Raw genomic sequence first — 17458 nt, 5'->3', positions numbered from 1 at the left:
ACTAGTTATATTACTGTACTTCTTCTCCACTGAATTATAATAATATGAATTATAACTGAAAATAGAAATAATGAAACGAAACCTACAATTCAAAGTTCTCCTAAGATTTAAATTTAAAATTGCATTTCGAATGCACAACTCAAGTGCAAAATGCCACTGACAGCAATTAAAGTTGTTTAGCGTCTGTCTTTTGTGGAACAGCCTTTAAAATCAAATTTGTAGGTGTTAACGTTCAAGAAAAGTGGCCTATTTTGCATACGATATAAAACGTAATTATAATTGCAAAACGGGTAGAAATTCGATACTTATGTAACGATATAACTGCCTGTAGACAATAACGAATACAGCATTAACAAGAGCCGGGCGTATTTGTTCAGTTCATAGACTTGGCACTTTCCTAATTCACTTTATACTACAAGTAAATCTTGTGGCAAAACAACGACAACGTGGTGCAATTTCGTGCAAAGCAATGTAATTTCTAGCTGCATGTTCAGCAGCCATTACTGCATGTTGCAGGCATTAAAAACTGCATGCGTGAATTTACATACGAAGCCTAAACTTATACGAATAATATTATTAAATTATTTAGAGCAATAAGTGAAGTTTGTTAAGTTCGTTATTGGTCAGTCTGTATACATGAATTGGTTATCATAGTGGAATTTTGACCAGGAGATTTGTTTTCGCGATACTGAAAGGATTTGCGGAGTTAACCTTGAGCTGACCCGAGCCTGCGTGTATACAGAGCAACCTCGTTCCCAGACGCAGGTGCCAAGCATTTATACACATTAGCTTTCCAGCGCCGCCTCTTCATACAACAACACGATTTGCATTTATGATTCCTATCACTTTAAATCGCAAGCACTCATGTGAAACTAGAATGCATTGAATTCGCCAGCAGTTGGTCTGAAAAGGCGACTGCGTGAAATATATACGCTCATTCCGTGGTATTTCGTCTAAAATCTAGAGTTTCAATACCGCGACTCGAGAGACAAGAAGCGTCTGCGCGACTCTCACTACGACACACATCTTTACGACGAAGGCGAGATGAGACAGGGCTCAGTCAATGCCCATATCAGCGTCGCGGACGGGCCGAACCAAGGCGACTGGGTGAATCTTCAGAAGACAACATTTACGAACTGGGCACGCGAAAACATTCGAAGAGCCTATCCCGATGAAACTATCGACGACTTGGCCACAACTTTCGAGGACGGCGTCCGTTTGATAAAACTTGTCGAGGTCGTCTCAGGCAAGAAGGCTGGAAGGTACAAATCCAATCCTAAAGTGTTCTCGCAGAAGTTGGACAATATCAAAATGGCCTTAGATGTCCTCGTCTACGATGGAATTAAATTGGTCAATATAGGTAAGTTTCAGCTATACACGTATCAAAGGCCTTGCTTAAACAAGAGTAAACAAAATATTTGCTATGTAATTTGATATTGTACATGCCAATTTGACAATACACACTGAAATGAATTGCCACATTTGATGTGCCTTGTCATACAATATTGCAACGCCAATGCCAATGGTTTCAAAATAATACACTGTCGGTGACACTCAATGTACAAAAGGGCTCTGTACATATAGACAGTAAGACATAAGTGTGATGTATTCGCATGCATGCATGTATGTAGTATTTGGCTCGTAGGCCAGCCTATATATATATATGAATTTGTGACCGTCTGACCGCGGTACGTGCATGTTACAACACGTATTAGATGATTAAGAGTCTTTAGTCGGTTTTGCCTAATTAACATCGCCTGGAAAACAATGCTATTCTACTGCATATAGATATATAAGCCGAATTTAATGCACTTACCTGTGGTTTGTGGCTGGACCACAAGTCTTAAAGCTGAGACATCCACACTTTACTTAGCTCTGAGTTTAAGTCGAGACTGTATCACAATATGTCCCTGCATATGAATTGTTACACAGTTTTTGTTTTGATGATGTAGCTACTTGAACTTGAAACTGTCTCCTTGGTTTTGATGGCTAATTTTATCCGAACAGGAAATTTAAGGAAATTGTAAACTATGCAGAAAACACTCGCTATCGTGAATGCTCGCCACTGCTTGGGTAGTTGGGGTGTATGCCAAGATATTTCTTATTTAAAGGCTTCAGTCAAGCCTGCGATAAAAATGTCACGAAAAATTTCTCATGCTCGTTCTGAAAAGCGAATTAAAAGGCACAACAGCTTTCTTCGACCCTAGCTATCAATATACTGACGTATTTGTTCAACGGTATAGAGAAAATATTATTTTAAATTCTTTCGTACAATTATATAAGCCTACATATCTTGTGCTAAACTGGTCCATGTCACGGCAGGGGTTTCATACTTGGCATTTGGACGAGTTAATTTTGCTTTCCATAAAATTTTAATTCAGTTGTTTTTCGCCTAATATTGGGCCTTTTAATTTAATTTCTCTCGTAAAATCTTCGTTCATTATAAGATATAACGACTAATGTACGAAGGGACGGACGAGTAGCTAAACCTACGCGGTTAGATGTGGTTTCAGTATAAAAAAATCGATGTTCTAATATTTTAATAGCTTCGTTTATTGAGCGTAGGAGGGCTTTGGAATGTCGACCGAATGATTTGTTTTGACCTTCCAGAATTGTCTTAACTCGTTTGTCATGTATACCGATTTTAGGTCGAATGTTTTTGTGCCAACCAATGCCATCGCTGACGTGCAAATGAATCAAATACTCACAATACGTATTAATTAACTTAAACTCTCCCCAAAGGTTTTCACCCTGAAAAGAAATTTGAAAAACCCTTGCAGGTGTTGGACAAATAAGCCAACGCAAAATTTTGTTCTAGAATCTATAGTTGCTTAATTCTGCTAATTTCTGTTCTGAATAACGCTCATCTCAGGAGCCTATAAAATGGTAGGAAAATATAGTTTCTGCATGCCTAACAAAAAATGACCGAACACAACTATGTAAAAGCGTTTGAAGATTAAAGGTGATCCCTTTGTCCTTGAAATATTACATCCGCCTAAATAACTTTCAGCGTGTTGCCGACATTTTTCTCGAACAATTTCTTTCGGCATCTAGGCGGCATTTCTGTGTGCTTTTCTCAAAACAAATTTCAGAGTTTTAACTTTTAAATACGTCATACTCATACGATAGTAAAGAAATTACGTATCCAGCTAGTGCATGAGCTGCTTAAAAAGCGTGGTATAAAGTCGGTCATATACATTTTGCAAAATATTGCACGGTTAATTGTTTATGTAGGCTGGAGTAAGTATATATAAACGTCCTTGACCTCGATGTCTTTGAGTCTATAACAGAAACGATTAATAACAAAATCAAATTAACCGAGATGAGTGCCGTGATATAAGCCATTTTCGGAGCAATAATTTTTATCAAAGCAACAATAGCAAATGTTTTTGTGATTAGATAAGACTCTTTCAATCTCTCGTAAGTTCCCATAAACGTTCTTTCGACTGATAAGCACGTCACTGTTTAGAATTTGGGAGCTTTCGGTTAATTGCATGTTTACATCCATAATACCATTGCAGAAAAGGAATACCATGGACTGGTTGCCCTTACACCAAGGAAATGGAAATCCATTTTTCGATTAGAAATACAGCCCTTTATATCTCGTCCTGAACTATATTCAACAAAACAAAAAATTGCAATGGAAATTATGCTGGAAGTTGTGCAAAGTTTGTTTCCGGGTTAAACCAGGTTACTGAAGCGAAAGTAGTACGCAATAAATAGGGAAATGCTGTCACGATCCTCAGTTTGAAATAGCTTTGAACTTACCACAATTTTGTATCTTTCCAAAACAGTTTATTAGGTAATGGTCCTGATAAAGCAATTTTGCATGTGGGAGGGCTCTAGCAATTATATATATAGAGAGGGAGAAAAAGTTCAGTTATGTTGATAGTTCTATGTAAGGTTCCCGGCCGTTATTAACGGTCATATTAAGCAGCATGCTATCTCGTTTTTAGGACCTGAAGACGTACACAGTGGCAACCTGAAGTTGATCCTTGGTCTCATTTGGCGAATGATCTTACATTACCAGATCAGTAGCAGTTCAAACGTCTCCGGAAAGCTCCTGTTGATCACGTGGTTGCAAGCAGCTGCCCCTGACGTGGAAATCAAGAATTTGACCTCCGACTGGAACGACGGGCGAGCATTCGCAGGTCTCATGGAATTCCTAGAGCCTGGCACCTACCCCGACTACAAAAACCTAAGGGTTTCGGAAAATAAAGAAACCGTAACCAGATGCATGAATATGGCAGAAGAGAAATATGGTATCCCGCAAGTTATTTCCCCAGAAATGGTCGTGAGCCAGTTCCAGGATGAACTTAGTATGATGACGTATTTGTCATACTTTACCCAAGTCGGCTCTCCTGGCGAAAAAGCCACGTTACGATTCGTCAATGACTCTTCTCCAAACCTTCGCGTGACCAATTTCAACACGGACTGGTCGAACGGCGTCAACCTGGTGAGATTCTCGGAGAGCGTTTGCCCCGGAATAATCCCTAACTACGAGGAAGCGCTTGAAAAGCAGTCACCTGCCGAAAATGTCGACATGTGTTTTGATGCTGTTGAACGCAATGTCAATATTAAAAGAACGATGAACACCAAAGACGTTGTATCAGGGAATATTGATGAGTTGAGCTTGATGGCCTATGTCCTGCAATTCCGTGGCGTGAAGGTGCAGGATAACTCGAATCAATTCAAGGTCGATGGGCCTGCCTTACGAAATGGAATGGTAGGAAATACAGCTGAATTTGACGTTGTCGCCAACCGTGGAATGACCTTCGAAAACTTGCAAGTCTCCGTTGAAAGTCCCAGTGGTAATAAAGTTCCGGTGACATGCGAGGAGACCGGAGTTGGTTTGCACTGCTCGTATCTACCAACGGAAAGCGGCACCCACGTGATCAGTGTACGCCATCTTAACAACCACGTACCGCTCAGTCCGTTCCGCACAGCTATACGAGAAGATGTTTCGGAAGTTGCGATTTCAGGTGCCGGATTAAAGGTTTGTGTCCTCGCTATCAATTAAGCCACGCTTGGCGCGAAAACTACGAGTAGGAGCTGCTGCGACACCCCTAGTTGCTCTTCTAAACACGAAGTATGTTTGAATATGATATGACGTTGCATTGGGAACACTTAGCTTACCTCAATCTATACTCCAGGGGCCGGTTGTTCGAAAGGCGTTTAGCTTAAACGGTGGATAAGTTCAAAATGGAAAACAAAATTATCTATTTATTCAGAACAACTTAGCTGAAATGTTTAGACAAAACACTTTTAAATTTACATTCTTATTTTAGGCAGTCGTTATAGCACATTTGATGCTAAGTTGTTTGAAGACGCTGCCACGCTGCTCCCTGGTTATATTGAAATATTTAGATGTAATTTTTAATGGAAGTACATATTAAATGCATAGATGCAGGCTCAGTCATTCGCAAGGTCTATGAGAGCGCTTTTAAACTTTGGCTTATCCACCGTTTAAGCTAAACGCCTTTCGAACAATCGGCCCCAGATATACACCAGTTGCATATTTAAACCGCTTCTTCCTTCCATATTTCTTTAATTTTGTTTTATCTTAGTATTATCTAACTGGCCGCTACCGCCCTTCCATCAGCACTGATTGCTCTCGTTGTTATCAATGCACTTCATTGATGACGAATAAGTGAGAATTGTTAGCGATTGTAATGTGGGATTGTAATTTTTATTTTACACAGAGTGCGGTTTACAGGGACAAAACAGAGTTTCAGGTATCGTCTTCTGGCTCGCACACCGCGCCTCTAGCGGTTGCCGTCCATGGTCCAACGTCAACCATTCCAGCTGAGATAAACGAAGCGAATGGAAAGTACGAGGTGTCATTCGTCCCTACCGAAGTCGGTGAACATAGCGTCGACGTCCGTTTTGGAGACACTTTGGTTCCGGGGAGTCCATTTAAGGTTATGGTCGGCGATCCGAAACGTGTCGTAGTTCCAGAAAGAGGTTGGTAGTAATCAGGTGTTTGTACCGGGCAAATAAGGTCTATTTTAGGTTACCAGATGAATAGGACGGGTGATTAGACTTTAGTTGCCCCTTAACTGCTGCTATTAACTTGACAGGGTGTTGATTTGGCACGCCTATTGTCTGAATCTGTGAATCAGGTAGTGATTAGTGTTTGCTGCGAGTCGTCGATTTTTGTTGCCGAGTCGTCGGTTGTACGATTTTTGTTATGACACTTGCCTACTTAAATTCGTAATAATTTACAAGAAAATCAAGGGAAATAATCTACCACGGTAGCTCAGGTACACTGCAAAAAAATGTGTAGAATGTATAGGTGGGAGGAAACTTTCTTATGGGCTATCTTACAAAAATCAGCGAAAGTAATTCTTTTAAGAACCCGAACACACGATTTTTGTATGTATGTGTAGTACAACAAATATATTTCTATCTACGACTTTTGCAAAACAGCTTAAGCTTGCTTGGCAATGTAATCGTGAGGTTTTTTTATTAGATTACCCCATTAGATGTATGTAGCTATTCTGCCACCACTTTATATAGCAACTGAAAGCTATATAGAAAGCGATCTCAATATCATTTAAAGTAACATGGAGTAAATATTTACGTTTTTAGAGGCAATGGAACAAGGCTTCCTGAACAAGCCTGTTGAGTTTAACGTCGACACATCCAATGCTGGTCGTGGAACGTTGACCGCATCTGGTCGAGGGCCGAATGACAAGGTGAACGTTAACATTCATGAAATCGGCGACACTCTTTACAAAGTTTCATTTTTGCCCTCAGAAGCTGGCGAATACACTATTCAAGTATATTACAACGGCAAAGAAATCGGCAGTAGCCCATTTACAACCACAATTGCTGATCCTGGAAAAGCTGTTGCCCACGGCGAAGGTAAATAACAGCCAGATTAATAAGGGTGGTCGTTACTATTTTCAGCAGCTTTTATACCACATTTGATGCGAGAAGACGCAAGAAAACGATGCCAGACATATTAGAACTTAACGTTTGATTAGTGTTTTAGAGTAGTGGTGAGAGTCTAGAAAGCCTGCTTCGACGAATTACGAAACATTCTAAAAAAGTAGAAATTTACAGTAGAAGCTACCAAGTGCTTTGGTGTATGCATATGATTGGATTTAGTACTCTCACTCTTTTAAACAGATTGAGTCTCTTGCAACTCGCCAAATTTGATAATCCGTGATGCAAAGTTTCCTGCCACATTTTCCTCCACGTTTTAGATATGCGAATTGTCTTTTTTTTGTCGCTCCCATTTTAGGTCTTTACCAAGTTCGTCTTCACGAACGAGAAGAATTCCTCGTCAGCCTTCACGGTGCTGGAAAAGGTCAATTAGAGATCGCGGCTGTTTCACCCTCCGGCGAGACTGTCCCTGTTGACTTGCAATTGTCCGACTCCGAGCCAGATACGTACGTCGTCAATTACACGCCGATGGAAATTGGCGATCATAAGATTTACGTGAAGTTTGCAGGCATCAACGTCCGCGGCAGTCCTTTCATCGTAAAAGTTGCAGATCCCAGCAAGGTGTTGATACAAATGTCGAGCCTGACCGAGGCCCAAAATGCCATGGTCGTCGACAAGGAGGTGGTAATCCCACTGGAAGTCCTACCAGGTGCTGGCGAGGGAGAGCTCGAGGCTGAGATCGCTGGACCAGGGGATGTGGCAGTGGAGTCCAGCTTCACCCGACAGTCAGATACCTTGTACCATTTCCGATTTATTCCGCCGGTGTCTGGAGAGTACATCATCAAGATGTTCTATGGTGGTGGCCTGGTCGGTGGTCATGCATTGAATGCCTTCGTTAAAGATGCATATGTGAGAGCGGATGCATCAAAATGCGTCGTTTACGGTGAAGGAATCAAAGAAAGTAAGTATTGTTTGGGTATTGGAATGCTTATCAATATTTAATTTTTATTTTGTGATGTCTCTCCCCATTTCTCATTGCTTTTCGATCCATGGAAAGGCATTATTTTGAAAACAAAACTGATTCTCATCAAAAACATTCCGTGCTTCCCAAGTGTTTTTTGCTGTTGGGAAAACACTACCTCTTAGCGTTTTCCATCTTGAAAAATATGCGAAACATAAGCAAAAATGTTTTGAAAACAATATTTCCAAGTTTAACGAGGATTCGTAAGTGTCAGGAACTTAGTTTTCTATAGGTTAGTTGTGTGGTGTATTGGCATGAAACAAAGGTCTCTACGGAAAGAATAAATTTTTCTTACACAGGAAGTAAGGTCTTATAAGGGCTTTTTTAACTATCCCAGGCAAAGTAGACGAACGTGGCGAATTCAATATCGACTGTCGTGATGCAGGCGAAGGGGTGATCACGGCAAAACTTCAAGGAGTGAAATATACGACGGACGTCGAAGTTGAGAACAAATACGACGGCACATACGACTGCCATTATCTTGTGCCCATTCCTGGCGCATACGTGCTGCACGTGCTGTTCGATGGCGAGAACGTCCCTGGTAGTCCTTTCAAAGTAAATATAACTGGTCATTCTGAAGTCTCGCAGTGTATCGTGCGTGGTGATGCTCTCACTAAAGGAGGCTGGGTTGGTCGACCAATGGTCTTCTCTGTAGTGTCTGGATCCTCAGGCTCCGGGCTGTTGGTCGTCCGATGTCAGGGTCCAAGTAGGGATTGCGACGTAGCAGCCTACGATAATAAGGACGGTACATACAGTGTGGAGATTTATCCAACAGAAACAGGTATGTTGGTCGTACGTCGCTAACTTTTTAGCGCCACTTTTTCGTCCAACACACCCAGATGGTTATCTTTTTTGCTAAGTTATGAATTTTTGCCTATCAAGGCTTCGTCTCTTTTAATATGCCACCCTTCGATTACAGGTCGACATCTAATTTATGTGGAATGGGGAGGGAAACCTGTGGAAGGCAGCCCATTTGTGGTGAAAGTGACCATGCCACCAGACGCAAGCAAGGTCGTAGCTCACGGCACGGGTCTTGAACATGGCGTCGTTAATGACTACGAGGGGAAATTCATGGTGGAGACAAAGGGAGCCGGGGCCGGCACGCTCAAGATCAAAATTCATGGGCCAAAAGGGGCGTTCAAGGTGGAAATGTTCCGGGAAAACACCAAGGACAGGAACATCGGTGTCCGATATAACCCGACGGAACCTGGTCGGTACGATATCAGCGTAAAGTGGGCGGAGGAACATGTGCCTGGCAGTCCTTATACTGTGTACGTGGGGGCGAACGATGAAGATTTAAGACGGCTCTCTGGTAACCAACCAAATGGATACAATGGTTATGCTGATAACATCTAAATGATTCAACCTAGAAAAACGTTTATTTATTTCTTGTTCCAATATGTGGACGGCGCGGGAATAGGCAATCTCAAAATTTCTAGCAGAGTTTGGTATTGTCGTAAACGCGAACTTTTAAATAACCGATTAGATAGTTGTGTGAAGCGAACTGTTATATATAATCTCAAAGAATGCACTAACTCGTATATTTATTAGAATTTAGAATATTTAAATCAGGTAAAACGATCGAATACATTCCATACACGATGTTCTACATTTTCTTTGATGAAGTTTGTTAAGATCGAATATTTAGGTACAAGCTTAGCTACAAATATATATTTGCATGATTCGGCTACTTCACGTGGAAATGGTGGTTTAAATTTCGGCTCATTGCAAAATATTTATGCTAAACTTTGTACCAAATGTGCGTATATTGTCAAATGAAGCGTATAGTTTTTCAAATTAAATGTAAATGAAATAAAGATAAAACTTGCCTCTTGCCATCTGTCGTTTACTGCTCCGTGAAAATGTATAGCGTGTGGCAACAATATGCGGACCGTGATGTGCTATAAGCGTGCGATTTTAGATTTAGTCTTGCAGGTTACGTCATGGTACATGTTCGAGGCCCTTTGCCATTTTCGGTGGCAAATTAAAATGAAGTTAAAATGCAGCTGTGACGCGGCCTACAATGATTGGTTGAGAAAAAATATTTTGATGTCGTGATTGGTCAAGAAAAACCTGTCGGAGAACTAACTACCTGTGGGAAATAGGACTGTTGACTGTCTTTCCATTCGGCTGTACGTTTGAGTACTCGTTCCAGTCCCACTTTCAGGCGATTTAGGCTGCGCAGCCAACTTGTCGTATGGCACAAAAACCTGTCTGCATATATTATGTTGCATGACGTCGTATGCATGACGGCCTGAGCTGTCGACATCACCCCACGCGTTTCGAAGCCAATCAACAGCCAATGGTCGAAATGATTGAAGTTTGTCGTACCACGAGATTCGAGAAGGCCGGGTATTTACGTAATCATTCCCAAAATTCACGACTCCACGCGAGCTCGAAGCTGAATCCCCTTCGCTTGTCATGTTTTGGTATGTAGATGTCGAACGAGTTACTTGCAGCGCACTCGATCGTTCTTCTGACAGGCTGTTCATCTCAAGCTGTCGAGGGTTGCGGGAGTGTGAAAAATGAAGAAGGGCGTAATACAAAGATCCTAACGAAAGATACGGAATACTTTGAACAGATTGGTTCCTCGCAGCATAAATGCATGCAAAATTGCTAATGTCGTACCTATAATCTACTATTTTAATTAATTTGGCTTTGTGCCTCGAGTGTCGGAGTGTGTAGGAAGTTGAAGCATATATGCCCGCTTGATGCATAGAAGAAGATTTAAAAAATCTTCAGCGAACAAGCTTTTATCAGGTGCAGTTATACTATGCAATTTGTCATATTATAAACCTCTGTGGGAATTGCCAGGCGTAACAAATGGCACAATACACGCAGTTTATTGGTACCTGAATCAATCTCATCCGTACAGGCTTTGTATTGGTAGGCTAGAAACATTCACAATAGAATCATTTGCGATACGGTTTTTATGCACGCTATTACGTCATAACCTGCGTTAAATATTCATATCCCACGTTTGGCGTCACACCAATGGCGAAGGCATCAACGTTCCAAGGGAGCGATAATTTGAAACTAACATAAACGCGAGCAAATAACGTTTTCATTATTTTAGGGTACCCTGTACATAATTAGAATTATCAAGCCTCAGTCTGTCCTTATTAACCTGTCCGCATCGCTTGATAATAATTCTTGATGTTATGTTGAACCCATTGAACCTCTTTAATAATCAGGTAATTATCGTACAGGTAACCTGGTCTAAGAATATTGAGCTAGGACAATGTTGAACCTGGCGGAAAGGACTGTAAATACTACAACAGAGAAAAAAAATGACTCGGATCTTACCTCTATTTTGACTTTTTCGAAAAGCAAAAATGAAAATTGTAACAGCTACGACGAACATGATAGCAACACCAACGATAAGGCCAATCACTTCGGAGTCGACGGTGTCTGAAGTATATAATAGAAACAAGAAATGGTTTATTTATTTGAGTTAAATCACCAATTTAAATGAAACCTAACTCATATTTATATGTCTTCCAGCTCTAGGGATATATTTGCACCTGCCTCTGAACAAACGATAGGTATATAGTCTACAATGCAAGGGGTCCGCCATTTTCATTAATGACAACCCCCTAAATAGTGCGTCTAATCTAGCCAGCTTGTTTCTGTTTTAACATCTATACAATATAGTTGTTGCAAGGAAATTTCCACTTCAAGCTCTTCATATAGTGAGCTAAAGCGTTCGTTGCAAACGTTACCTGGACAGGGTTTCTCTTCACATGATCTATTTTCTGTAGCTAACCCTCTTTTATCACAGTTCCCGCCATATTTTCCCGGAGGATTATCACATTTCCGTATCCATATTTCTACACCATTACCACAAGTGACGCTACAAGGAAACGCCTTTGTCCAGTTACTGTAATTACCGTCAACTGTAAAATGGAACATGTGATATTTACGGCAGTATATAATATGCAGTCTGACGCTGCAAAAGCACAACATCCTGTACGAATTTTCAACTTACTAACTTGCCTGGCATAAAATATCGTTCGTCTGGGTGGAACTTTACCTTGCACTAGTTATGTTTATTTCAGGCTTACCTGGGCATGGTTTTCTGCTACATTTTCTAATCTCAGTCGGGTTCCCGATCCCACCGCATCCACGGCCGTGGTATTTAGGTTCTGGATTGTCACAAGTACGTCGCCATATTTCCACTCCCTCTCCGCATGAAGCACTGCATCGAATACTCAAATTCCATTTGCTATAACCGCCGTTAACTATATACAAATACAAAAAATGCCGTTGCGGAATAAAAAATTAGGCTCTGTTAATCTGCAGAAGATTAAAGCGACCCTCTGATCTACTGTCCCAGCGTGCTTTTGTTGTTGCTTATCTACAACTTCATCGTACCTGGGCAGTATTTTGTCCAACATGGTCTGTATTCAACCGGCTCTCCTAAATGACTGCAGTTTCGTCCACCATATTTTGGCCTTGGGTTATCACAATTTCGTGTCCAAGTTTCAAAACCACGACCGCAGGTCGCATTGCAGGCGCTTTTCATTGACCAGTTGCCATAACTACCAGCAACTGAAACAAAGTCAAAGAGAGCTTCCTTTATCAGTATACATGCATGAACCTCTCGCTAATTCAAACCATAGTTCAAACCAAGCAAAGAATTTCCTGAGTTAGCCAGAGCAAGGCTTATATCATGAAACATAATGTCGTAATCTTATGTATTTACGGCCAGTGTTACGAAACAACTCACATGAGTCGATAGCTAATATTTCTAATTTTCTATCATTCGGGAGAAACATTTTTGTCGCTCAATTAGATTGCAGAGTGGAAGTAACATCAGCTGGTTACAGAATGGAAAAAACTTTACAACTCTTGGGTTGTAAGTATTATTTTCCTAAATCTATAGAAATATTATTAATACATAGATGCTTGAAAATATGGAATTTATTTCAAGTGTTAAGAATGTTTTCGAGTGAGCGCAGCAAACGAGTTAAATTATTATATAATCAAAAAACAGATGACAACCGTGAAATTTAAAAAATCTTATTTAAACCTCCTTCTTGATTGGTGGATCAAACACGATAAAAGCACGTTTTTTGACAATTCAGTATTATTATTTGTATATCACAGCTGCAAACACGCCAGCGTATTGTTTATAGCCGATATCTACACCCAAACTCATTCACTACAATTACCTGATGTACATTTAGGGATATCACAGTACTCCCATCTCTTCTTCCTATCGATAGTAAAACACCAAGGTCGTCTTCCCGAGTTTCTAGGGTTGCGACAATAGTTCTTAGCCTGATTTAATTCTGGATATGTTGTGTTCATCGTGTGACGATGTGGACATTGCTCTGTCCATGACTGGCATGGAATGCCTGAGTCTGTTACTGATATATTCCCATGGTAACTGCTGCCATTTAGATAAAGACAATCTGTATAAAAACAAAGGAAAAGAAATAACTGGAAAGTACGACGCCCATACGTGTGAGTAGGTTGACACTATAAAAGGCCAAGGTTTGCGTCTTTTATACAATTGCAACAGTGTTTTATTCGAGTTCGCGAACCGATGCGAAAACTTTCTGCGCACGAAAGCCTGGCAAAACGATACGAATTCATGTTCAGTAAAGCTGCTGTTTAATACTTTTTAGCCCTTTCGCTTTGGGAATTTGATGCAATATAATCCCGTGAAAGGAAATATGCTTCGAGCTTAAGTTTTGCGAAGTAGTCACTACTTAGTATAGTGTAGTCGAGTAATCGAGTTTTCATTGGTTCACTATTTTACCAAACTTACACTTAATTCCTTCTTTAATTGTACTTAGATTCGCTAATACAAATTTCATTTGACGGCGCATAATTTTATACATACCTGTGCCGTTCAGCCATTTACGTGCAGATGTATCATCTATAAAAATTAGCAAATATGCAGTTTTATTATATGGATTTTACTGGGAAATAAAACATTCGTAGAACCACCTCATACGCCACTACATTCGAGGTACAGTACATGCGGATATTTTCCGTATGTCACGTCTAGGAGTGACATAAAGAGTTTCAAAAATTATCCGGCCATTTTTATTGTTGTTGTTGTGAAAATACAAAATGGCTTTTGGTTCGTATATAAAACGAAATTAACTTAGGAAATACAAACGAAGACACTTAAAGACGTCCTTAGATAGGTAAAACTTATTCTAATATATTGTTTAGGTTATAATTTAAAAAATATTCGCTTTTATAATGGTCTTCCGTGGCTGATTTACTTGTCGTCTTTGTGTGTATTTTTGTCACTCATAATTTAGTCGTCCATATCGTGAGATATTGTTTTTGCCAATCGAACATAAAATCCATATCTACTCACAACTGTGTGAGTATCCTACTAGAAATACATGCATGCAGCAACCCCTCGGCCTCGCCATTTCAAACGAAGCGAAATATTACCTCAGTGACAGTGAGCTATCCAAACCTAACTTTCTAAGCTAATATTATGAAATGACTTGATAGCTGATGTTTGCGGCAAATTACGTCGCATAAAGTTATTCACGGCTTAAGTGTGAGTAATACATTGCTATTATTGCTAAACCTTCAAAACATCAAAACAGCAGAAATAATTTGAATAACTCATGCAAGCACTAAACGTCGAATGTAGTTTTTGGATTATTGAATTTAAAGTACACTTTAAGAACTCTTTTTAAAGTAAATGGATGATGGTTAGCCGGTTAGCTCTTCGTAAAACGACATACCAAGCTCATACTTATGAAAATAATAATGCATTCTTACAACATACACGACTGAATAAACCTACCACATACCTACCACTTCAAGGAAACCACGAGTCGTTCCTATTTTACCAACTGCTTCTGTGTTCTGAGAAACTTTTAATCTTTTCCCAGTGTTTATATAATTTATTTGACTCAATAATTCATCTTATGTTTTCAAAAACATCGTTTGCAAACTTTTCATCTTAGCCAGTCAGCAAGTTGTAGAAGACCGTTCATTATCACAATATTCACAATATCACTGTTCATTATCTGTTGAAATTTCGCGCATGCGTACAAACACCATGACCATTGAACGTGATCGAACGTCCATGACATTTGAAGCCAAATCTTAGGGGTCATGCCCAGTCTTTCCATGCAAATAAACACCCGGTTTTTTGAAACTTCAAAAATAATACTTCAGCATGCAAGCACTAAAAACATCTTTTAGATGACATAAAGTACAAGTTTCCACAGCATTTGTACGATAAAAACATCCATGGAAACCACAGAATTTTAAATTCATCTGTATCAAACCATAGGCAGCCCAGGAAGCATTCGAAAATTATAAGTAAAAATGTTTATACACATAAATTTCCAATCACAAGGCAACATGTGTCGACATTTCTATCTAACATGCGTTGAAATCAGATTGTGTCGCAAGTTGCAGCAATTTTGATGCGCGTACTACTCCACCTTTATGTTCACTCCTGAAAAGGGCCTTGCAAGAATGTCTCGCAACGTACATGCGTGTCTGGAGGTAAAACACGTGTGTCTGGAGGTAAAATTTGGCTTCAACAATAGACCTTTTCTGTAATTACGTCTCAACATTATCGTTTTAAATTTAGAACCACCTTAAAGGAGATGGATTTCGAGTTTTACTCTCACAAGTTATGTGCAATGATACAAAACATCCTTCTATAACCCGTGCATGAAAAAAATTTTTCATTTTGACAAATAAGTATGGAAAAGCTATATTCTTTCGTGCTCAATGATTCCGCTATATGTTCTCCCCCGATTCCGGGTGTAATTTTTAATCTCCGGGAGGAATTAGTAACCTCGCACGGTGCTACGCACCGGCTTGGGGAAAAGCGCGGAAAAGTCGTGACCTGGGAGCCTCGTTTAATTAAGAGTATCAGAAAAAGTTAACGGTCTCTGCCTTTTCGAGGCTCGAAAGATTTTTTAATCTCTACCTATAACTCCACGCAAACATCGTACCTGTAGAGTTAGTTAGTTGATGGTAATGACATTCTGGGGCATCGCCACCGTTTCTAACGGGTTGTAGTTCGCAACTGAGGAGCTTCCTCGTCTTTAAATCCGGGTGTCGAATAGCATAAGACGTTGCCGTGAATTTCCAGAAATTGGTACACATCCCGATAAATTCAAGACATGCTTGACGACAAACCTTTACTTTCCCAAAGACGCTTTGCGTTCGATCACAACGTGGAAAAAAAAAGCGACAAAGTAGTACGGCGTAAGCCTGACAACACTTTCTTACAGTTGCGATGTCCACGCGAAAATAGCTGCTTATTTTAGACTCGCCTAGCCTAACAGCCCTGTCGTAGTATTTATTAGCTCGGTTATTCTTGGACACTTGATTTTCAGGGGTCAGGTATATGTATTTCGACAAAGTAACTCCATGGTTTTGACAAAAAGGTCTGGTGAAATTCACCAATGGAAAACATGAACTTGTGTTGTGCAGTACTGGCTCAGCTTCAGCAGGAATACAAGTACTATAAAGAAGGTAAAACATGCACCATGTTACACTTAAGTTAAGAACTAGATTTTTGCATTTCTCGCCTTGCCTGAAGTATCGATAAAAACGTCTGCGAAAAGAAGGAGACGACAAAGATTATAGTTATAAATTTGGTGCCAAACATTGAAAGACTTCTATAAGTCCGATATAAATATAATGTTCTACTTGTTTCGCTTAAATTTTTTAAACTTGCCGGAAAGATAATGAAATTTCAGACACCGACAGCAACTTGCAAACTTAAATTACCGAAGTTATTAAATATATATAAACACGCAGAATTCTGTCAAATATATCACCAGAATTTTGCAAATCTTGAGTTTGCAAGCTGATGCATGTTATTAGGAAAATCGTGGACTGGTGGACTCCCAAAAGGTCATATAACATACAATAATCATATACACTAAATTTCTAAATAATAATCAATATATAAACATATAATATATTTGTACACATGAATATATTAACGAAATAATGGCAGATAATTTTAAGTCAATAATAAGGCCATTCTATGTTGGGACATCCCCTGCTCTTCTGCCTCCTCAGTATATAGGCAAACAAATTCTTCGAAAAATTAGTGTTTGGCTTTAGTAGTAAAAAATTGAATCCAGTTCGCTTGTGTTGTGGTAATTTAATTTCATATATGCATGCATGAGTTATCTGTTAAATATTCCAGGAGCATGTTAACGTTCAATTTGTACATCAAAATAGCTAATTGACGCTCTCTTGAGTTTGTGTATTTTTACAGCAAGAAATCGGTGCATCTTACCCTTTACTCGGCTTACACTGCAGTAAATCTCCCTGTTGACAAATTACTCTAATGTTAAGGAGTGTTCAGAATTCAGGCATTCTTATTCGCATTGGTAATGAAAATGAAATGCTGCATAATTTTGTGTTGCTTGTTGGCATTCGGTTGAACAAAAGCTTTTTCGCTGCACAGGACAAGGGGTACAATATTTAAGTTCCACTGTACACGTATTCAAAACGAAGTGGCTCGTCAAAGCTTGCTTCACACATCGAAGCAAAAGACTGCGATTGCGCAATCAGTTTCCCTTG

At 39.8% G+C, this 17458-nt stretch overlaps 2 protein-coding genes across 2 annotated transcripts; one reads left to right on the top strand and one right to left on the bottom strand.

Annotated features, from left to right (window-relative positions):
- Positions 1-805: 805 nt before the first annotated feature.
- On the top strand, positions 806-9736 carry LOC114543401 (filamin-C-like). Its single transcript, XM_028562393.1, has 7 exons — positions 806-1360; positions 3957-4996; positions 5703-5964; positions 6592-6867; positions 7250-7852; positions 8250-8693; positions 8832-9736. The coding sequence occupies exons 1-7, from the start codon at positions 1045-1047 to the stop codon at positions 9266-9268; spliced, it is 3378 nt and encodes a 1125-aa protein (XP_028418194.1). The 5' UTR covers positions 806-1044; the 3' UTR covers positions 9269-9736.
- A 348-nt stretch (positions 9737-10084) lies between these two features.
- On the bottom strand, positions 10085-12593 carry LOC114543403 (mucin-like protein). The gene is made up of 7 exons (XM_028562395.1): positions 12530-12593; positions 12287-12463; positions 11977-12153; positions 11635-11808; positions 11219-11323; positions 10366-10463; positions 10085-10126 (listed from the first exon to the last, which is right to left on the bottom strand). The coding sequence occupies exons 1-7, from the start codon at positions 12591-12593 to the stop codon at positions 10085-10087; spliced, it is 837 nt and encodes a 278-aa protein (XP_028418196.1).
- Positions 12594-17458: the final 4865 nt, after the last annotated feature.

This window comes from Dendronephthya gigantea, unplaced genomic scaffold (assembly GCF_004324835.1).
Source record: "Dendronephthya gigantea isolate DGI-Jeju-01 unplaced genomic scaffold, DenGig_1.0 000452F, whole genome shotgun sequence".
NCBI classification, from domain to species: domain Eukaryota; kingdom Metazoa; phylum Cnidaria; class Anthozoa; order Malacalcyonacea; family Nephtheidae; genus Dendronephthya; species Dendronephthya gigantea.
Note: the sequence above shows the minus strand (reverse complement) of the source record. Positions and strands in the feature narration are given on the sequence as shown.

Bases quoted from the DNA above. Each gene is read 5' to 3' on its own strand.
- LOC114543403 (XM_028562395.1), bottom strand. From the start codon at position 12,593: ATGTTTCATGATATAAGCCTTGCTCTGGCTAACTCAGGAAATTCTTTG. The intron at 12,154-12,286 runs GTACGATGAAGT...ATTTGTATATAG, and splicing joins TTGGACAAAATACTGCCCAG to TTAACGGCGGTTATAGCAAA. The intron at 11,324-11,634 runs GTAACGTTTGCA...TATATACTTCAG, and splicing joins TGAAGAGAAACCCTGTCCAG to ACACCGTCGACTCCGAAGTG.
- LOC114543401 (XM_028562393.1), top strand. From the start codon at position 1,045: ATGAGACAGGGCTCAGTCAATGCCCATATCAGCGTCGCGGACGGGCCG. The intron at 4,997-5,702 runs GTTTGTGTCCTC...TATTTTACACAG, and splicing joins TTTCAGGTGCCGGATTAAAG to AGTGCGGTTTACAGGGACAA. The intron at 8,694-8,831 runs GTATGTTGGTCG...CTTCGATTACAG, and splicing joins GATTTATCCAACAGAAACAG to GTCGACATCTAATTTATGTG.